The 23,005-nt window shown below is 44.5% G+C and overlaps 1 protein-coding gene across 3 annotated transcripts; it reads right to left on the bottom strand.

Annotated features, from left to right (window-relative positions):
* Positions 1 to 814: 814 nt before the first annotated feature.
* Positions 815 to 22,957, bottom strand: LOC119400454 (pentatricopeptide repeat-containing protein 1, mitochondrial). Of its 3 annotated transcripts, XM_049418078.1 has the most exons (11): positions 22,323 to 22,957; positions 20,286 to 20,423; positions 18,457 to 18,666; positions 17,536 to 17,646; positions 16,525 to 16,756; positions 13,800 to 13,989; positions 11,991 to 12,219; positions 7,211 to 7,331; positions 5,617 to 5,801; positions 3,691 to 3,933; positions 824 to 1,897 (listed from the first exon to the last, which is right to left on the bottom strand). In XM_049418078.1, the coding sequence occupies exons 1-10, from the start codon at positions 22,764 to 22,766 to the stop codon at positions 3,730 to 3,732; spliced, it is 2,064 nt and encodes a 687-aa protein (XP_049274035.1). In that variant the 5' UTR covers positions 22,767 to 22,957; the 3' UTR covers positions 824 to 1,897; positions 3,691 to 3,729. The 3 variants fall into 3 exon arrangements, with proteins under 3 accessions (XP_037523424.1, XP_049274034.1, XP_049274035.1); XM_037667496.2 differs by having other exon boundaries at positions 815 to 3,933; positions 5,617 to 5,805; positions 7,215 to 7,331; XM_049418077.1 differs by having other exon boundaries at positions 816 to 3,933.
* Between the last annotated feature and the right edge of the window lie 48 nt (positions 22,958 to 23,005).

Raw genomic sequence — 23,005 nt, forward strand, 5'->3', positions numbered from 1 at the left:
GATACAGTCGAACTCCGCTACAACGAACTCCGCTTCAACGAAATTTCCGGTACAACGAAAAATTCTCGGTTCCCCGTCAACAGTCCATAGGAGTCAATGCATAAATATGCTCGCCACAACGAACATTTTTTCTGCTGCCGTTCCGCTTCAACGAAATTTACCATGCCATTCTGGGCTCAAAAATTTAATTTACTGTGCAAAAAACACAATCTCGGACATTTTGATGCATTTTAGAACATAAAAATACGAATTCAAAGTCTAAATCGCGTGTTGGCACCTCCAGAAACCGCCGCTGTTGATTGAGTATGGGGGCCGCCATTCCTTGATGGCGACGGCGATCGGACTGCCCTGCTTTCGCAACTGGTTTGAGTTGCTTCTTAGTCGCAGACAATCCGAAGCCAAAGCTCAGTGCAATCGGAACGATTCCTATCCCGATGCTTTTCCCGATGCTTTTCCAATGCTTTTCATGCTTTTCGCGCTTCGCTAGTGGTCAAAGCGACGGTACGTACGCGTTATCAATGCGAGCAGCCCTGGGGTGCAGTCGCGGAACGATGCCTTTTCCAATGCCTATGTTTTTCGTGCTTTTCGCGCTTGGCCAGTGCGACCGGTGGTCGGAGCAACAATTCGTCCACGTTATCAACGGGTCAGCCAGCCACGAGTGGTGGATAAGAATAGCATAGAATAAGGCGTACGTCATCGCTCCGCGATAGCACGCCTGCATCTCGCCGTTGTCGGCGAATAGCTTGTGTTAGCGTATTAGTGCAACTGTGCAGTTTCTGTTGCGCGCCCGTGCCTGTTTGGTTCGTTCGCGGAAGCCGCGAACGTTGTTTCTGCGTGCTTTTCAACGTGGCGTCGCTATGCATATACGAGAATCGCGTCGTGACGCTGCTGGGGACGCAAAGGAAGCAGCAGACACTTTTTGAATTTTGGAAATAAAGGTTTCTCTGTTCTACTAGCTCAGGTCAGCCATATTTTTTTCGATTTCACTACAACGAAATGTTCGCTTCAACGAACATTTTTCCGAGCACCGTCAATTTCGTTGTAGCGGGGTTTGACTGTAATTGCACCCGGAGGCTTATCATTTTCGGAACCGAAACTGACACTGGTCGGTAATGAGGAGCCTGTAATTAATTATCTGTCACGCACTGCAGCAAACGATGTGCCATGTTAAGACTAACAGGCCCCCAGCAACACACCGCAGCAAAAAAATGCGAGGCCAAAATTTTTGTGTCAGTACCCCTTTAACACTGGCTCTGATGTAGGTGTTCAGAGTCAAAATTACACCGATATGACACGAACTGTAGATGCTAGAAACGAAACTACGAGCATTACTTGGCTCTAAATTTTCACGTTTCAATCCGTGAGTATTGTAACTCTAGTCCGCTTTGTTTTTATTCCAAATACGCCATTAGCACTCCCCAATTGGTCGAATTCGTAAAAAACTGGTCCTTTTTGCCAGTTAATCAAGTGACAACCAGAAACTGCAAAAACCTTGGGTGTCGAAATTATGAGCATGCACAGGTTGTGCTAGATCATGCTCAACAAACTCGAAAAATGTGCAGAATAGCCTGCGAGTGCCCCTGTTCCAAAACAGAATAAAAAATTGTGGCAAATCGCATACTGGAAGAAAAAAAAAAACAGCTCCACAACCATTATACAACCATCCAAAATATAATTATGTGCATATAAGTTCACTCTTGCCACCAACTACGAGTACCAAGAACCAGATCAATGAACAGGCAGGAATATTCCATTCAAAACAGGGCACTCTCCAGTTATTCTGAAACAGTTTTGTTCAGCATGCTAAAGGGGCCCTGCGACACAAATTAAACATGTCATTTTCATAGCTTCTTCTGGTGTTGTGGAATGTGGCAATATCATTGTGCAAGCAGGAACACTGAAAAGAAAGCAGTCATAATTTTGATTTAACGGAGAAACTATCTCCTGCTCGAACTACAGTGACACGCAATGGCAATTTTTACATTGCAAGTGACATTTGGTAATGTGACAGTGCATTCAGTAACTGTGCGTTCCAATCGGCTGTACAAGCCAAGTTGCACGTAACAATTGTGTGGTCCCAGCTTGGCCACACTACTGTGTGCTAAGAAATCCAAAATGTTTTTTATACTTTGCCAAATACAAAAGGATGTCCGTTTTGAAAGTTGATATTTTGAAAGCAATTGCAACACACACTATACTCCACCTCAGAAGTTCCCTTCAGCACTGTGAAGGCTACAGCGCCCCTCAGCCAATAGAAAGGGTGATTGGCCCCTCCACATGTATTCATCCACGTCGCGTCATCTGCTCAGTGTCTCCCTGGCATCTGCCTGCACGCGTAGGGCGAGTAAAGCGAACAAACTGTATCGCTGAAAATAAAGAACTGGCTGCACCCATCACAGCTGGTGCCCTTCGCTTCGAGTTTGTCAACTCGTCATCGTGTGCTGTGTGACCCATAAGTTACAAACTGACGCATGCATTTGCTTTTGATTAATGTGCTGACGCTTCAACAGCAATGTAACCATGACTATATTGCACTAATTCAAAGAACCATTATCAAATTCTCGGCACGTTAGGCTTAGCAAGCGTGGCTAAAGAAACAGCTGATTTCACAAATAACGACAAAATGTACCTGATGTTTGGTTTTCAGAGTCAGATGGCACAAATCGATGGCTCATTTCACCATTTATTTGTTGCTGCCAGTGAAGTGGGCGAATAGCAAGTGCAAGTTCGGATCGAAGTGGACGGTCACGCCTGCATGGGCGCTGCCATCTTGATTTGTAACCACAGTTACCAGCAGTTACCGATACAGCAATTAAAGGCACACGACATAAATGCGAAGAAGAATAAACATGTCACGCATCAATGTGACGTAACACGTGCCAAACAAGTGCAAATGTCTCAACCCTGCCAATTGTAAGGTAATTGTATCTGGAACGATGTATTGCCGTGCAAGCGTGTGGCTTGCTTACACCCTGTAGCCTTGCTAGTGCTGAACGGTGGTGCTGAGATGGAGTATAGGTGCACTAGGCAACGGCTACTTTGAGGTGAAACATTTCGTATATCTCTATAAGAGGCACGCGGTCACTGGAAGTAGCCAGTGATGCTGCTGACAGAGTGAAATGCAAGAGGGAGTGTTACTTCGCATCATCTGCTCCAGTTTAGAACTTTGAAGATTGATAACCTTAGTTTTCGTGCACCAATTTTTATAATTCTTCTTGCATTCATCTTAGTATTCAATGCTACACACACTCCAGTGTTAATAATAATAATTGTTGGGGTTTTACACCTTTAAAATTATATGATATGACTATGAGAGATGCCGTAGTGCAGGGCTTCAGAAATTTCAACCACCTGGGGTTCTTTAATGTGCACCTAAATCTAAGCACGTGGGCCTCTAACATTATCGCCGCAATCGAAAATGCGGCCGGGATTCGATCCCACGACCTTCGGGTCAGCAGTCGAGCATCATAACCACAAGACCACCGCGACAGGCACACATTCCAGCGCTACAGAAGGCAGTCGAAAAAACACCGTAGGGCCGCTTTAATCTAATGCGGCATTTTTACAATGTTTAATTACATCCCGTGACAAACAAGAGTAATGGGTGTGGCCCAGAAAATACACCAATCACGTAGTTCTATTGGTGGATATGGAATAAAAACAGAACGGAATAGTTTTACAATATCGTACCCACGGTGTGCTGGGAGCCTAAATGTTGCACCAGAAACGTCATGTCTGCTCTGTTGTGAGGGCGACTGCTGCAGCTTTCAGCTCGGCGGCCGATTTCTTCAGGTTTTCTGGCTCGTACTGTTCCCACGGATGTCGAGGCGTGTCCACTCGCACCTCCTTGAGCCAGTCTTCGTAGACGAGACAGAACTGCCGGAAGCCACTCTCCATGGCCGAACTCAAGAAGTTTACCTCCTTTCCCCTCTCCTGAAGGAAAATGAGGGGCAGAACGATTACTGCAACTTCTTCTAGCCCGTTGTAAAGATTTCGCGACATACCGAGTCTGAACTCGTGAATCTAAACGTGATGCTTAGGAGAGAGATTTTAATTTGGATGTCACGTTTGGCTGTCTGGCAATAGGTCATCAGTGTGTTGCCACTTCTGACTTAAAGGAAAGTGTACGTATTGCCCATGGTGCCTCAAAGAAGAGTAAATGCTTAAAACAACTTGTGTGACTGGATCCATTAGGGTGAACACTGAAATCATCACCTCTGCAATATTGAATGTTTCGAGAGTACCATAATGACAGGCCAGATGGCCAGCCAAGTAGTATGAGTTTTTTTTTTGCTAGAAGCTCCGTTTGAGTTTAGAATAACAGAGAGCTGAGCTAGTTGGTAATTATGGCGTTTGTGGTGTCCTGACTTCTTTCTTGTGTCCATGTTTGCACGCCCTGTCTTTTTAGAATGAATCCATTTGAGTTATTATTTTTTTTTAACTTAGTCTACAAATCTCACCTGCAGCAATGAAATGGTGGGAGAGCAATTCTGGATGCTCTTAGCTCCCACACAAATATTTCTAACTGCGATTCAGATGTTTTTTTTTTAGAAAAACTATCCAGGCTATTAGAGGGTAACACCATCATGGCAGTAATAAAGAGTTACATGGAATGCCATCTGGTTAGGCAAAAGAATGCATCACCAACGAATGTGAGATAAAACAACAGCGAAAGTTAACATTTCCGAATGTTTCCATCAATTTCTTCTTTGACCTTCATGAAAGGTCTAAAAAATGCCAATTTTTAGTTTCGGACGTTAATTGGTGACCTGTTTTACTAATGAGGTACTAGTAGTAGCCAGTTTTCATGGAAGACCTGATACACTCATCTGTGCTGCTTTTTACTGGATTTTAAATGTTTTGTGTATTCATTGCTCCAGCAACTGTTTACCATATGTCAGATTGGAATTCTTGAAGGCAGTCACACACCAATTCTCGAAGCTGACCTTACTCCGCCATACAGATGTGTGAGTAGAGATACGGCTCTGAGCAAATCTGAAGCTCAGTAATTGCTCATAAGATATTTTGCTTTGACATTTAAAGTTGATTTTTGCATGGCGCACCTAGTGACATCGACACTACCATGATGTCAGGCTACAGTATACTCTCGTGACTTCATGCACCAGTATGGCTAGTTGTGGTGACGCCAAAACATTCAAAACGACTGCTTGTACGTCACCAATGGAGCCACATACTAGCTGAACTTCAATTGATGGCACAAATGTTAAGACAGGAACGTAGAAGACACGTAAGACACGGACAAGTGCGCTTGTCCGTGTCTTACGTGTCTTCTACGTTCCTGTCTTAACATTTGCGCCATCAATTGAAGTTCAGCTATGCACCAACTAGCCCGACAGCAAACGCTATTAAGCCACATACTACCTTGTGCGAGCACTTGACGAGAAGCTCATACGAGATGTCAGGGTACAGTAGGAACCAAAACTAGCTTTTAAAAACTTATTGTAATTATTTTTCAGGGGGCACTCACGTTCATCAGTACATTTTCTATGCTCCTTAGGGTTTGGCCTTTCATTTGAGGAAAAAAAAAAGAAACGGACATTTTCGTATCAGTATCTCATTAAAAGTATGTAGTAAATAAATATACTATGGACAAACCTTTCTGAGCAGTGCCCTCCTGGTTCTGTCGATGGCCTTGTCGATGGCCCGGAGGGCAGCAGCACTGACCAGGATGTTCTCTCGCTTGGCGTAGCCCATCAGGTCCAACAGGAACCAGAAATTACCCTTGAAGCAGGCATTGCACACCAGCGTGCCCCAGGTCTCTTCATTCACCGTCAGGCCAGCTTCCTGTGTCCATCCCAACCAGTCAATGAATCATTGCAAATAAATCTTAAAAGTTTGAGGTATACAATAAACTGTCCCATAGTAAAAGCGCAAAATGCTCTTTGCAGTAAAAACTGAATTGGGACAACTCTGTACACATCGTACACAGCATAAAAAATTACATTGACAGCAAGCAGCATTAGCAAACAAAACAATGCAATCAACAAAACACACTATAATGAAATACAAATATTAGTAAATGAAAGCATATATACTAGGCATGTGTGAACAGTAAATTTTAGGTTCAAAGCAAATTCGAAGCGAATGGTGATTTGGTCAAATACTTTCTAATCGAACAGTATGTATCACATATTATAAAGAAAAATGAGCATGTTTGTCATGACCCAACTAACCTGCACAAATTTTTAAAGATTGGAACAAGGCATGTGCAAATGTTGCTTCTTTGGTTCGTAGTGAAGTGGAAGCAACTTTGAATCATAGCACTCTCTTTCTGTTGTCAACGTCATTTTCTTAACCAACTAGCCCAAGCCTCCGTACTGGCAAAGTGCACATTATGTCCTTTCTATCCTTCCTTTGAATGTTTATTTAGCACCCTATTTCACGGTTGCCTGTACAGTAGCTTGAATAACAACATAAACAGCATCACCCATTATTCTGTAGTGAGGAACACTGTCCAGAACTTTGCAGCACACACCGTCATCAGAAACAAGTGTAACAGTATACAGATGCATTAACATATTGTATGTGTGGAAGCTTCCTCCAGTGTGAATTGGTTGCAGTACATGATGGTGGCATGGAGTGTCCAGAGTCTACATATTGTAAGACGGGAGAGTGAAAGGAGCACCTATACTTGGAAGTTGGCACGCTTTTCACTCTGTTATGCCTTTTCCAAAGCTGCACTCTCTATACACCAAATTACTGGTATAACAGACTGCATCTGCAACCCCTTAAAACCCAATGCAATTCGACCTCGGAATTTATTATTTAATGTCTCTCCTTTTTCAAAAGGTAAGGACGCAACCCAAGGTGAAGAAAAAAACAGGAAACAGCGTCTTTCCTGTCCTTCTGTTTTTTCTTTACCTTGGGTTGCGTCCTTACCTTTTGATCAACGTGAACCAACTAGTCCAACAACATGTTTTACTATTCCTTTTTCCTAGGCTGTATTACTTGCAGTGTGTAGAACACTCTTGTGGGGATTTTTTAAGTCAAACAATTGGAAATGTGCACTTGCATGAATGGACCTAGTTTGATTCAAGAACTCTGCATCAAGGCTATCGTGCTCTGAAACAGTGTTGGATGTCACAAAGGATGACCAGGTTTTGGACAGCACCATAGAGGTGAGTTCTCAAATCGGCAAGGGTGACTGAACAAAGGCATTCATAATAGAACACCTTTACGCAGTCGGGACTTGCCTGCATTGTCTTGAGGAACTCGCTTCCCTCCTTCTTGGTGTGCACAGTCAGTGCAAGGACCCCAAAAGTGACCACGTCAGGGTGCAGACCACGTGCCGTCATCATTGACAGGGTGTCCTACAAAAGAAAAAAAAAGGAGGGCCATGAAAGGATGCTGCACCTTTCTGCACACTCCACCAAATCTTGTGCCAAAGATAGTTGGCCACATTCACTGTTTGCTCATAGCAAGTTGAAAAGAGAAAATGTACAGGCCTATGATATTTGCAGATGGGTTAATGTTCCCAAATTGTGCTTCAATCCCATGAGATTGCATTGCTTTCAGCATTTCAATCTTTTGTTCTCATTTCTTTTTATGGTCTCAACTTTTAAGTAGCAAGCACGTGTTTCTTGACTAGGGACGTACCTCTCCACCATGGTGAAATAACATGTTTGATTGTCTGTTTTTTTTTTTTTTTTTTTTTTTTTTTTACTGCGACAGCTATTATGAGCTCAAAATTGGGTTCACCTTGTCTGTTCAGTCTGTCATGATGATGACAACCATAGTCATCACTGACAACACAAAACAATAATTTCTGTCATCATGGGGGTACCGTTATGTCAAACTTCGCTGTTGCCATAGCATGAGGAAAAGAAAAGATGGCTGATCCCTCCGTCATAGGAAATGGTATAACACGAAAGTGAAACGTGTCGTCACAGAAGCAGTGGATTGTTTATAGTGCATTGGTATATGAGAGCTTGTACAATGTCTACTGTTGTTTGGCAGATATAGCACCGCTTGATGTGGACGCATCTCACTCACGTTAACGCCTAGTGGCACATATCCGTACCGACGACTAGCGCCCATGATCATGATTTAACCCTTACGGTAGGGGAAGTTCTTAACATATACGTGGACACTGCATATGGTGAATCCCGCGCAAAGATGGCATCAACAAGCACATAATACCGTAAAAACCCGCATATAGCTCGGACCCGCATATAGTCCGGGGTGTAATTCGGGGATAGCAAACGTGAGAAAAAAAGTTTTCACCCGAATATAGTCCGAGGAAAATGGAAAAAAATGCATTTATTGACATTTCATTCATCGTCGTCGTCGGACGCACTCTCTTCCGAAGCTCCCTTGTCGGAAATGTTCTCCCACAGCACATCATCCTCAGTGCCATCAAGCGCGTTGGAGATGGAGCACTTTTTGAAGGCGCGGCAAACGAGCGCCTCTGGAATGCAGGCCCAAGCCTCGACTATCCACGAGCAGAGCATCGCTGGCGAGGCCCGTTTCAGCCGTCCGGCAGGGGTCACTTCTGGTTCTCCGGACCTCATCCACTCCACGTACAGGCGCTTGACATGGTCCTTAAATGGCTTATTAAGGCACACATCAAGCGGCTGCAGCTGTGATGTCATCCCTCCCGGGATGACGACGAGCTCGGTGCGGGAGTCGCGCAGCAGTCGCTTTACGGAGTCGGCCAGGTGACACCGAAACGCGTCGAGCACAAGCATCGAAGGGAGCCCCAGCAGTGCTCCGGGCCGTCGACACCACACGGACTTTATCCAGTCAAGGACTAACGATTCGTCCATCCACCCCTTGTCCTGGCAGCGGACGACGACATTTTTCGGGAACTTCTCCCCCTTCGGCAGCGTCTTTCGTTTGAACACCACGTAGGGTGGCAGCTTGCGACCGTCAGCCGTGCAGGATAACATTACAGTCACCCGCGTTTTTTCGTTTCCAGTCGACCGCACGATAACTTGCCTGGAGCCTTTTTGATGCACCGTCAGCGCCGAGGGCATATCCAGGTAGACCGGCGTCTGATCCGCGTTGCCGATCTGGCCCAGCTGAAAGGGGACTGCCTTTCGCAACGCAATTATGTACCTTTGAAAAGCCACGAGGTGCTCTTCGTAGCTCTCTGGTAGCTTCTGGGAGATCGACGTACGCCGACGTAGGGAGAACCCAGCGCGGCGCATGAAGCGAGACACCCAATGCTTGCTCGCTTTGAAATCCTCCGGCTGAATGCCTTTGTCTCGAGCGATCTCCCTTGCCTTCGCTTGTAGCAGCTCGATGTTGACAGCGAGATGTGCAGCTCGCTGCTCCCGCACAAAGTCTGTGAGTTCTCGTTCCACGTCAGGAAATGCTCCATTTTTTGGTCCGCGGAAACTTTTTCGCTGGCCGCTGCATGCAAAGAGGGCTTCCTTCTGCTTCCGCCAACCGCGAATGCTCCGCTCGTTGACTCCGAACTGCCGCTCCGCGGCACAGTTGCCGATGGTTTCGGCAGCAGCGATAACTTTTCTTTTAAAAGCAGCAGAGTACTGCCTGCGCGGTCCTGACATGGCGTAAAATCACAGGAGCAAAATCGAGGCCGTCGTTATGGGCACCAAGTTGAAGCAAAGGCCACTGACCAACTGACCAGTTAAGACTAACGCCGCTAACACTACCTAGCGCAGAAGCGCGCAGACAGCTGATGATGATGATAGCACCGCGCTATGCCGAAACCGAAACTGAATTTGGGCCGAAAATTCTTGGGACCCGCATATAGTACGGGGCCGAAATTTCGCACCCTAAAATCTAGAAAAAAACCCCGGGCTATACGCGGGTTTTTACGGTAAACACTGATACTCGATATGCACTCCTTCAAAGCGTCGTGAAATGCGAAGCGAAACGCTAGGCGCACCGTGTATCCCTCTAGCCTGGCCGTTACTTCTCACAGGGCAAGCGGGGAACGCGGTGCGACAACCAGGCGAGCGTCAAAGAGCTATTTTTCGATATGGATGGATGCTACGAGTGCTGCTCTGGCTAAAGCTGCCACCTCACGGTGTGTTAAAGCGTTGACGAAATTAAACTTGTATCAGAAACGCGCCGAATAGGACGGTCGTAGCAAAGACCCGTTTTTTTTTTTTCCAAGCCTGGTGGCACACATGTCACCGCCCCGTTATAAAGGGGACGCTCATAGCATCCATCCATCAATCCAAGAGCACTGTAAAAGGAAAGTGTGAAAGATAAAATGCGCATTCATGTAGCCTCCGTAACGTTTTTGGCAGTAGCTCAGTGGGCTAATCGTCCGCCAGCCATCGCCGCAGACCGAGAGGTCATGGGTTTGACTCCCGTCAATGGAACTTTTCTTATAGTTTTTTTTTCTTTGCCGTCTGATGGCATTCATTTTGCTGACGTACTTCCGTGACGGAAATACGCCATGAGAGTCTTGGTGGACCCCGGCATAAAACACTTTCGTTTTAAAGAAATCTCCCCTACAGCAGCAAGCTGGGTCTTGCACTTGTCCCCAGTGAAGTACATAATTATGTGTTTGGGAGACGAGCACGCTAAACACTGAGCTATCGCGCAATAGCTGTGCTTTGCTCTTGGAGCAAATCTTTGTGCTTCACACAGGCTCTGAGAGAAGAGGCATCCCAGCATGCATTTTGAAGGCCAGAACAACTGATACTAAGGGATCAGAATTACATTTTGTGCATAGCATGATGTTCTTGACTAGAAGGTGATGTGTATGCGTGCAATTCCTCACCGAGATGGTCGTAAGAACAAAGGTGAAGACAGCAGTGGTTGCAAAAAGGAGGCACATGTGCCAATAATGCTGATTAGAGCCTCAAACATAAACCCTACAGACAATGTATATTTTGGAGGCCAGAACAAGCAGCCATTCGTCATCATGCACTTAATATAAACTACTTTAAGGAAGCGTGCAAGTTCCACCATCTTGGGCTGTTAAAAATTTCTGTGCTGTAACAATCAGATGTATCGTATCTGTAACAATCAGATGAACGATGCTACAGTATATATGGACTCGTATGAATGAAAACATCTATTCGGATGTATTTGGGGTGTTATGACCTTGCTAACTTGATGTCACAACATACAAAGATGGTGGCACCCATGAAACGAATATAAGATTGTCTGTAGCATCAATGGCACAAAAAAACTGTGCATATGTAAAAATAAGGGTCACGAGCAATGAGCATACATCTTGGTGGTTCAAGCTGAATCGAGGGGGACGCAGTAAGTGAGCGTGCTCGTGCGCTTTCTGCCACAGACCACGTGAACGGGGCCCGATGACGTTGCTGCATTCACCCTTAAAGCATCCATCAATCTGAGCCACAGGGGCACGAGTGGCCCCAGGGGGAGTGTCAAGCAAAGCCTTGTTTCCCTATGCTGAATCTGAGGACAAACAAGTAATGGCAATGACAGACAGAGCGAAAAATATTTTACAGCTCTGAAAGAATAAAGCGACTCATTCACACCATAATTTAAGCGAAGCACCTTGTATCGAGAAAGTGACAGATGATTAGTGGTCAACCTCCACCCAAGCTGCTCCTCTTCAACCTCTTGGCCAAGTCGTTGGGGCACGGACCGCACTCTACGTTCCTCCGGTTGGTCTCTGTGCCACCAGCTGCTGCCACAAACATGGCCCCTCACATTTTCTCCTCGGACAAAATGTTAAGAAGCCCATCAGATTGTTCTCACAAGCAATGTCGAAAAGCCATGCTGCGTCCCAAATGCAGTATTGGCCGAAAACTCAATGTGGCAGTGCCACTGCTATCTGTAGTGATGTACACATTTAAAACCTTGAATTAAATTAGTACACACATTACACGGGGCGCTTGTATATTGGTCCGTTATTGGACGAGCTTGGGCTATCGGCTTCGATCGGTTTGTGCACCGTCATCGGAATTGTTTTAGGTCACAACAGAAATGAAGTTCCGTACATTTACACGGTGAACGTGCAAGTGAATTTGTTATGCATAATGAACGTGGTGATGGTGAGAGCAGAGACTGACCTTGGCAGTTTCCTTTTCCCGGCGGAAAGCCCGGCGCTTGATGAGCATGTTGAAGAAATCGACATCCAGCTTGGCACCGATCTTGTCAGCTTCAGCAATCAGTTCTGCCTCAGCATCAAAGTTATTGGGAATGCAGTCCAGGAGCATTGTGATGGTCTTGGAGTCTGGGCGCACCGACATGTCCCGAAAGTGGTCCATCATGCCCTTCACTCCGCCAACCATGAGAAGCCTGTTACAGAGAAGAACCCAACGTGACTTGGCTATTTTGACAATGCTTTTGTGAAACAGCATTTACAATCGAAATCACTTATACAATATTCAAGTGCCACGAAAATGTCATTGCTGTCAATGTTAATTGTTACACGTGGACTGAAAAAAAGGGGGGTGGTCATCTAAGCTTTTTCTCCAAGAATGTTTAACTGTTCTGACCAGGAAATTCTCATGTTCAGTGCCACTTCTGTCAATTATAGAACCCAGAAAAACAAAATGTTCCACAGTACCTATTGCTTTCTTGTTTATGTGAATAAACCATTCTATGCCAGTTGTCATAACCTTACTCTTTTTTATGTTTAGAAAAAGACCAGCCTTCTTACCTTCAGAATTAGGGTTTTTTAAGTCATTTATCCTCCCTGCTACTATAGTGTTGCCTGCATAATGTAAGTTGTTAATCTTGTTCCTCAAATCTTCACCCATATATATCCCTTTTTTTCAGGATCACAGTTTCTTAGTACGTAATCTTTGGATAACTTAAATTAAAATGGAAAAAGAATACAACCTTGAGTGACATCTTTTTAGACCTTAAACCAATCTGTGCTTCCAACAATTGTTTTAATAAGCACTTCTTGTCCCGTGTAAAGATTTTCTAGTAGAACTGTGAGGTGTTTGGGGATGCCCATTTTCCTAAGATATACACAGAGTTTGGAGCGATCAAATGAATTAAACGCTTAACTGAACCAACTACAACGAATCTCAAAGTCTGACTCAGGGTTCCTCTTCAGTGACCCTCATTATTAATAGATTTTTAGAGGTAGTCAAATGCTTTAGGCTTGCACAGTTGAGGGGACACCACTATTAATTTTAAAAAAATTACTTATCATTTTGATGAAACTTCGCGAGTTGATACACCTACATTTGTGTATATCATGAGTGAGTCAACGTCAAGCTGGGATTTCGCTCACAAATGTTCAACAGACCATAACTTTTGCTCAAATGGGTTTAGAATATCCATCTTTGTTTTACAACATGCAGTTATGATTACAGATTATTGTGATATCGCGATTTACTTGTAAATCTCGCAGTTTATGAAAAATCTTGCTCCGCAAAAGGTGTATGAGATACATTATATTTTAAAACCACATACATAATATATTATAAAAATTATTGCATATTTGAAATCAGGCCACAAATACAGTTGAACCCCTTTATAAGAGGCACTGATATAAGAGAGAGTTGGGTATAAGAGACGCCTGTGTGCCTACGTAGAAATAGAGCTTGGTCAGAAAATGCTTATGAGAGACTTCTCCCATAAAGGGACAACAGCTGCTCCCCGGTGCGTGTCTCTTATAAAAGGGTTCAACTGTACACATAAACTCAACAAGTTTCATAATCAAGCAATAAGAAAAGAACTTTTTCCCAAGCTATTCTCCTAATTGCCCTTCTGCGAGAGAGGTCATTCTTGCAATTTTTTTTATTTGTGTATGTGCTACGTTATTAAATTACATTGACCTCCACTGTGCACAAACTACGCAACATCGTTGAAGAGGAAGCAAAGGAAAAGCACATTCCATGAAATGTGCCGAGAAGGTTCACCTGTGGAAGGGATCGGTCACCTCTCCAAGTCCCACAATTTCGCCAGTGTGTTCGAAGCTTGGCGAGAGCAGGTTTGGCAAGGTGGCCAGGCTTGTGGAGGTTGCTGTCCTTTGAGGTTCATCAAACGGCAATGCCTCCGCTTCTCTGGTCGTTTCAAAAACTTTTTCTGAGGCATCCCCTTCGGTCTGAGCTGCAAGGAGTTAGGGTTGTCTTTGTGGGGCACTCGGACACTATACCCAATCAAATAAAAAAAAAAAGACTAACAACTCATGACTGCAACCTGCTAGGTGTTTATATCTGTACGATCTTGCATGCGACTGCGGCCTAAAAAAAGGAAGTCAACCTCGAGGCCAACTCAATACCCTCTAAACGTCAAAGCACCATGATTAGACAACATGTCAAACACTCTAGGACAATATTTGTTCTAGATGCTTATGTAGGAAGTAGGCTTTGCCAGTTCCACTTTCAAGGAGGTTAGTAATTTCAAAGAGGTGTTAGTAATGTATTAGAGAATAAACCTAGTAGGTCTTAGTGCTCCAATTGGTGGCTGAATAATGCAAAGTTACGCATGTTGCCATTGTTTATTAAATGTGGCTCTCTGGATAAAATGATAGGTGTCGCAAGAGCATGTACACTTCAGGTAGTCCCCCTTTTGGAAAAAATCCCTTAGAGCTTGCTTCTGAAGTTCTGTTTAGAGAAAGTTGCAAAAGGTTTGCTTCCAGTTAACTAAAGTTTTTTTTGCGTTGCCCAAATACAGAACAACCCAAATAAAACCATTTACGGAGTATATTATATGCTAAGTTTCAGTTTATGCTTCAAATCTTTAACCTCCCTTGGTAGCCAGAAAAGACACAAAAGCTCATTAGAGCCAATTTTCACTCGACACTTCCAGAATAGTGATTTTCTCAAAACAGTGTCTCACTGGAATTAACTGTGCTCAGATGTGTTGACAACAGGTGATTTTGTGATGTTCGTTTCACAGCGCAAGAGTTGCATGTGGACGAGGACAAAAGGCAGGTACAAGCGCAGACTACCAATGACGAAGCTACCAACTGATGCTGAACTTCTGCAAAGTAAACCTAAAATCATTTATCACCAACAAGCCCAACCAGCCACCCTGACATTCTGATTTAAAATGCCACACTTTTTGCTGGTAGCTGTCCTTCCTTTTGTAATAGTTTCCATTAGCTTTCTATGTTCATGTTCTGCTATGATTTTCCACATATTTCTTTGCCTCTGTATAATATTTGTAAGGAGACACTCTGGCAAGATTCAAACTGTGCTGCCCAGAGCTCAAGAAGTCGACGTATTTCAGGAAGCAAGTCACCAAAACCGTTGTTGTTTATTTAAAAGCAATGAAATGTGTTTTCAAATACTTTTTGATCATGGGAGTTACTGCGAGCATTACTGGCAAGTAAAGGCAAAGACAGCTGCAACACAAGAAGTTATGACAGTTCAAGATGCGAATCATTACTAATTATGTTAGAAAGACAGGGCGTGCAAACATGGACACAAGAGAAGTTGAGACACCACAAACGCCTAGAACGATTTATAACCAACAAACAAAATCAGCCACCCCGATGGCATTTCTGGTGTCTCGACTTCACTCTTGTGTCCATGTTTGCACGCCCTGTCTTTCTAACATGAATACCAACCAACCAGAGTACGACTGCGCGACAAAAAAAGACACGGACAACAGAGAAGAAGACGCACCCAGCGTTGCACAGTCGTACTCAAGTTACAGTAAAACCTCGGTGATACGATCACGGCTCGTACGAGTTTCGGGGTGATACGAATCTTTGTGTGGTCCCGGCCAAGGCCCATTAGCCTGCAATGTATTGGAGTACGGTTGTTGCGAACCGATTTGCACCCCGCGACGTTTGATACGAACGTACGCTAGAGCACAGGTACTTCCGCAACAGCGCGGGCAGCGCGACCATCAACGGTGCGTCGTTGCCTCCGAGATAATGCACGCGAATCTTGGAGGCCTTTAGGTGTCTTCGCGTATATATACAGATGACGTTGCGCTTTTTTTTTTCGACGCGTTGACGCATGCTCCTGTGCTCGAGGCAGCAGCGTCATTGTACTGTGTTAACACGTGCCTGCCATGTCGATGCAAGCCATGTCCCCGCAATCAGACGTTCTGTGAAACAAGACTGAAACTTGGGCTGTGGGTCCATCATAAAGTCCCATTAAAGGTTTACAAAGACCCCAAGAGATGAAGCGGACGGTCTTGTCGAAGGAGCTTGGCCACTATCTATCGTGAGCAAAGCGCTTCCTAAGTCACTTTCGCCGCAGTACTCTGGTGTCATGCAGAAAAGCGTAGTAAGATTAGGGAGGGGCTACTAGCGGTCACGAGCCACAACACATCTGGTTCGTTAATTACACACGCGCTCATGCACCGTATATTTACGAATACAAGTATGATCGTTGCCGTCTAAAAACTTTACTAGCAATCATTGAGAGCTGTTCATGACGTCACTGCGGCCCTGAGAAACACTGAATCAAAACGTATGCCAACTTTCTTTTGTCGCATACTAATTTTCCATGTTTTCTGGTGATACGAATTTCAAATGATACGAATATTTTTGGTAACCCCGCGAGATTCGTATCACCGAGGTTTTACTGTACGAATTACCAGCTTGCCCAAAATGCTGCTCTCACCTACCAACTAGCTCACCTCTCTGTTATTACTAATTAGTACATTTAACCCTGTCATACTTACTCAGTCTAGCAGTTTCAGCGGGACACATGCGTGCCTCTATGCGAAGCACATTGTCAGCCTTGGCACGACCCTGCTTCCCAGCGATCCGCTTGGTCTTGCCAGATTGGACAGATTCTAGGAGTTCCCGAAACATCTCCGGTGGTCCGACACCACAATCACGAACTGTGCGCAAGAAAAGGTTATAGCAGTACACCGAGGGTCGAATCTTCTTCCACAGCATGGTCCGCATCACCTGCAACAGATGCCACACAATCAAACAGCATGCTTATATGCTAGGAAGCCCACAGACCCCAAAGCACCATTCCACACCGAGAAAAACTAGAACTTCCTTTATTTTTGGTAATGGAGGGCACACTTGTACCAAAAAGCAATAAAATGTAAGTTTAACAAACTTACTAGTACTATATCAATTAATTAGTAATAAGATTGCCAAACTGTCCAGTACTGAAGACTCACTCCAGCTTATCCTAATCACTGCCATGGGCGTTGCACTAATATTGCGCACCCAATAACTGTTTTGTTCCATTGAAAACACCAATACATTCATTCAAGAGCAAGAACACAATTTCTGTCTGTGTATCCACATTGTGCATACAGTGAGCTGACCGAACATCAAAAGTGCAAAAGAAAATGCCTCATTTTCTGTCACTGTATGCATAGCGATTAGAACAGTGCACAATCTCGCATTACCTAGCACTTATTCAAAGACAGAGTTGGTGATGCAGAGCCGAAATTTATCATTCAAGCGTCCAAATGAATTGGGGCCTTGCAGGTTTTTCAGGGTTTCAGCCTGTTGAAAAGTCCAGATTGAGGGCATCGTTTTGCAAATATTAACTGGTTGTCTGAGATCACTACTCCACTATAACTATAGATGACATCAGAACGTAGCGTTTCTGGTTTGAGCACTTTACCTGAACTTATAATCTCAAAACCAATATGACTGAAAATTAGGAGAACCTGCATGATTTGTTCTGAACGATATTATAGTGCACTGTGCACGGGAGTGCATACCTTGAGCCCCAGGGAAAAGCCAGCTTCCTTGTTGCTGATGCAGGCCATCAGAAGAAAAGCAAAGGTCTCGGTGGTGATGGCATGCTTTGCATCGGCCATCTCATCCATCACCTGAGAAGACATGTTGAGCCTTGTTGGTGTGACATAATAACTGTAAAGCACTTGAAGGACAATGGAAGTTCGTGTTGTGTTGTTCCTGTGCCCCTGCCCTTCAAGCGCTTTACTGTTGTTGTGCCACTGATCAGTCAGTTTTCTTCAGGTGCCAACACGAACATTCAAGGAAATGGCACAGCACGCTTGTTTCACTCACTTTGTCCTCACAAGTGAAATCTGGAATGACACACCAACTTGCACACATTTTTCTTTTTGCATGAGTAGTCCGGGTAAAGGTGGTATTCATAAACACCTGTTTGTTGAGCATTAGAGTGTTTGAGAGCCCTTCATGTGAGGGATGGGAAGTGTAGCCAAAGACAACAGAAATCGAGGCGGGGTGATGGAAGGAAGGAAAAAAAAAATTTGCAGGCATAAAATGAAATTGGCTTGAGACAAGGTACATTCAGAGGGGCCTTCATCCTGTAGTGCACATAAAGATAGGATGATGATGATTAATTCTACATACAGCACACAAGTAGGAGCATACTTGTAACAGAACAAACTGACAAGCAATGCACTACAACTTCCTCAGTGGCATGGCAGTTGCCTATTCTGCCTGCCTCGGGAGTTTGCCCAAATAAATTAGATCAAAGTAGGCAACCCTTGCTTTTAGTGTCCTTTCAAAGGCAGATTACTTCTAAGCGTGCAGTCAGGCAATGATGACTGAGACTTTTCCAATGATTTGTTTGTAAGATTTGACAAAACACTCATAGTGACTGCAAATTTGCAAACATTGCAGAATATTACTGAGCTGGCAGGTGTGCTTACCCTAAAGGCCATGTCAAGGTCCCCACACTTGCCGAATGCCTTGATCATGGCATGGTAAGTGAGGTTGCTGGGAACCCAGTTCTTCAACTTGATCTGCTCATAAAGCTTGTGTGCTTTGTCTAGGCCCATTTCAGGGAATGGACTCTCTGCACACGAGTTAAACAGTCCCGTCAGTGTGGCCGGCGTTGGCTCTAGGCCACGATCACGCATCTGAAACGGTGTAATTTGTGAAGAAAATGAATTTGTGCAACTACAAAAGTAAACAACAATGAACACCACCTAAATTGGTTATTAAGGATCCATGATTTGAAAATATAGCCACAGGAAACACACTCCTCTTTGTTCTTTTTGTGGACAATTTTCTCAGGCTAACTTTTTTAACCTCTTCGCTACCTGCATCTACATTCGTGGACATGACTTCTTGAGCAAATTACGCAATAGCAAAATCCTCAGGGTCACATATGAAGAGGGCACAACATTGAAGAAAGCAACAAAAAGGCATTTGCCTAGAATCTACTCTCTATGGTTACCATCATAAGGAAATAATAGAAAAAGAAAATGTGCAACTTTTTTTTTTTTGCTTTTATCCAAGTAGCTGCTGCAATGAGAGAGTCATCAGGTGCTCCGGCATGCTACATCATAATCTTTGAACGTAGCTGCTTCAGCATGAGTGCCACTTCCAGTGTGGATTTGTAGGTCCTAAGCAATGTCATGGCAACCCTGATCACGCAGTAGTGACAGCACCCAGCCCTGCCCAGTGATCACCACATGCCATATCTTTTTTAAATCAATGAATGAATCAGGCCCGTAGCCAGGGAGGGGGCCCTAGGGGCCTTCCTCCCCCCCCCCCCCCCCGAAATTTTGATGGAGGGGGATGTTTTAATGAAAATAAATAATGGAAAATGGTGTTTTTCTCAAATAGAGAAGGTTTTCAGCAGTTGCCCCCCCCCCCCTCCCAAATTCCTGGCTACGGGCCTAGAATGAATGTTTATTTGATCTTGAATACAACTTCAAGAAAGGTACGGGAGCAAAAGGCGAGCAATACCTGACAGGGGCCCCTGTACCCGCAACATATTACAACATCATGTTACATGATACAGTGGCAGTTCATTGGCACTTGGCAGTAAACAAAATATGCAAAGTCGTTACACATTTCCCACACAGTGCATTAGTCACACGGAACTTACGCCAGTATCAATTCGACATAGTTATTGTGCTACCGTTGGTTCTTAAAAAATAGATAATAGGGGGAAAAAATGCTGATAGGTAGCAAAAAACACAACTAAACAACAACAACGAAAAAGGAAATGCAAGAAAAGAAAAATATTTGCAAGCAGTAAAATTCGATGTTGTACATGTAAATTACAGCAGCACACTGAGATAAAGCATACAAACATGAACATATAGGTATTCATGAGAAAAAACAAAAACAAAAAAGAACACAAGGAAAAGCAGTATATATATATATATATATATTAAAATAGGGGTGTTGTACATCAAGAAGGGGTCAGACATTGCTTTGCAAAAGGCTCTTTATCAGGCAGGTCTGGCTACTGGCGAGTGCGTGCGCGAGCGACAACCACGGCCACCGATTGTCGTCGTTGTCTTCCGTAACAGCAGAGCGTCTGTCATTTGCATTCAGTACAATACATATATATATATGAACAATCAGTGGAAGTGAAACCACTGAAAGTGGATCCATAGAACTGCTCCATTCTTACTTTCTTTACAGCTCATTCACTCCTTTTCGGCTTTTAACTTTTAGTATTGCCACAGAGCATCCTATGATTCAAATGGCACCACTGTGTTGACCATGGAGTAGCACATACCATTCTGTACAGCTTGAATGCCATCTTGGTGTAGCCGACTCGGCCACAGCCACCAATGAGCAGTGTGAACATGACGTGAGTTGGTTTCACTTCATACGCCTTCTGGATCTCAAAAAACAGGTTGAGTGCCTCCTTGATCTGTGAGAAAATTACAAAATGCATAATTATATCAATGCAGTCATCAAGATTTTGACTGTTTTATACATTTTACACTCAGCTAAGCCAGGTTTCTGGATACATACAAACATTTGGTAGGTTTCCCACAAACCAAAAGCAAAAATAAATAAAAACTTTAAAAAATTTATAAATAATTTACTAAATCGGTGAAGTTAGCTTCCGTAGCCGTCCCCAATCACTTGGCTTCGCGAGAGGCAAGGATTTGTGTAGATGGAAGAGCCGGCCCTGTTAGCTACACGAGAAGCGAATTGTGCCTGTTGACAAGAACTGCTCAGTGACATAAAGGGATTACACAACAGAAGGAGTATTGGAGGAGCAGGGGCACAGCCAGAATTTTATTTCAAGTGTGAGGTCATGCTGTCATATATTAGGCACATGGATGCTATGGGGAACATGAAAAACGATCACAATGTGCATGATGCAAGCACAGAGGCTTGGAGAAGGAAGAAAGCAGTGTGCAACAAATAGGGTTGCCTCCTGACTGGTTACCACATGCACAGCCACTTCTTCTCTCATGACGTTGGCTACCAGTTTGACCACTGAAAGTGCATCCATAGATCGTTAATGCATTAAGCTGGGCTAGTTGGTATTGATTGTATGCTTCCATATTGCTAGCGAACACGCACAAAGGACGACATTGTCCTGTCTCTTTCTATGTCGTCCTTTGTGCGTGATCGCTAGCAATATGGAAGCATGCATCCATAGCACTGCCCCATTCTTACTTTTATAGCTCATTCATGGGCATGCCCATTTGCCAGTTTCCCGATTCTCTCTAGATAAGCACACGCACTGCCAATCACACATAATGAGCAGCTGTCGGAAACAGCATCATGGCTAATATTTCAAACTGCGTCGTTGGTTTTGAGTGAAAAATCTCAACGAATGCAAATGATAAAAACCATAGGTACGAGGTGAAGTCGAACCCAGGCGTTCTAGGTGGCAAGAGGTGTTCTACCACAGAGCCACGCCTATGCCCGAGTGTGTTTCGGAAAAAAGAAGAAACAAAGAAAACACATACAGGCGTCATGTATTGCGAGGACAGAAGCGTAGACTCTCGCCAGGATTCACACCAAAGTGTGCAGCTGCGTAAATGTGCATATTGCCTTACAGAGGCGTAGTGGGTGCTACGTTAATTCACAAAATGATGGCAAAATGGATGCGTAGTGGGCACTTCGCAACTGTCCTTGTAGTAGGCATGCGTTCTGGGAGGGTTTAGATCGACCCATTTTACGTGCACAGGCAATCCTTTCCCATCGGTACGGCTGAGGTTACCACAGAGAAGCGAAGGCTGGCTAGCTAATGAGAAGACGATACGAAAAGGGCTTGATTAGGCTATCGCATTCTACTCTTGAAAGCGAAGCCCAAGAGTTCAGCAATTCCTAGTACTCACAACAAAAGCCAAATTACAACTGTCGCTAAGTCACTGAAAAAAAAAATTGGAGCAGCTACACACTAGTGGTGCAGACTGAGGAAGCAACGGAGCTGGTGGCATTTTCCTTCTCCTCACTTCCCTTTCCCACGTCCTTGCTATGCTTTCCTTCTCTCTCGTTATCTTTTTCTCGTTATGGTTCCTATAAATGCTTGTTCTGCTAACGTGCCTGGATAGCCGAGTGGTTACGACGTTAGCCTTCGGACCGTGGGCACCCCGGTTCTAATCCCGTCTCGCCAAAAAATTGTGTTATTTTTACCCCTTTCCTTCCTCAAACGCGTTGCTAGGCGACGCATGGTGACGTCATCGCTCGGCGATGAAAGGCGCAGTTTCTGCGAACTCCGCCGGACCTAGCTCAAGCTTAAACAGCTCCGCTGTTAAATAAAGTTCTTCCCTTTCTACTGAAGACCAATCTATCAATTTTTAACTACCTTTCTCTCAAGTACCAGCTGCTTGATGTCGTTCTCGTACTTTTTGTCCGACATGCGCTTGAGTTTCGTGTACTCCACAAGATCGTCGTCGTCGTCCGGAAGAAGTTCGGCTCCCTGCCGATGATCATCCGACAGCGTACCGAACATATCCGGGTCGTGGCCCTCGAAGATCGGAAACTCCCGCTTCACGTTTCGAGTTCTCTGCGTTTGAGTTGCCGCGCCGCTACCGCCAGGACGTCTTCGCTTCATTTCCGCACCGGACTTTGGGGGCGCCGAACTCCGGTCACTAAGATCGGCTGTCGGAGAGTGCCGAGTTTCGTGTACCGCCTCTGTCGCTATGCAAAATCGTCGAGCTGAGGAGTGTGGTGCTGCTGGGTTCAGCTCGAAAGTAAACCTCCTGACCAACGCGGAGTACATGCGCGCACATGGCCTCGCTCCAAACATTTTCGCTATGTCGACAGCGAATGACTCGCGCCTAAAATAGTCAATCAGCTACCGCGCACATATAAATGTCTCTTCTATCTGCAAATGCCTTTGGTACGGTCCCTTTGGTAACTCCTGCGGTACGGTTTAAACGGTTTAACACTAGCACGGTGTTTCGAGTTCGCGTTCACATGTGGTAGTTCATGGAACATTAGGGGAAACTAGACAGATAAGCAAAAGGGGAAATTAACTCTATGGCG

The sequence above is a fragment of the Rhipicephalus sanguineus genome, chromosome 7, assembly GCF_013339695.2.
Source record: "Rhipicephalus sanguineus isolate Rsan-2018 chromosome 7, BIME_Rsan_1.4, whole genome shotgun sequence".
NCBI classification, from domain to species: Eukaryota; Metazoa; Arthropoda; class Arachnida; order Ixodida; family Ixodidae; genus Rhipicephalus; species Rhipicephalus sanguineus.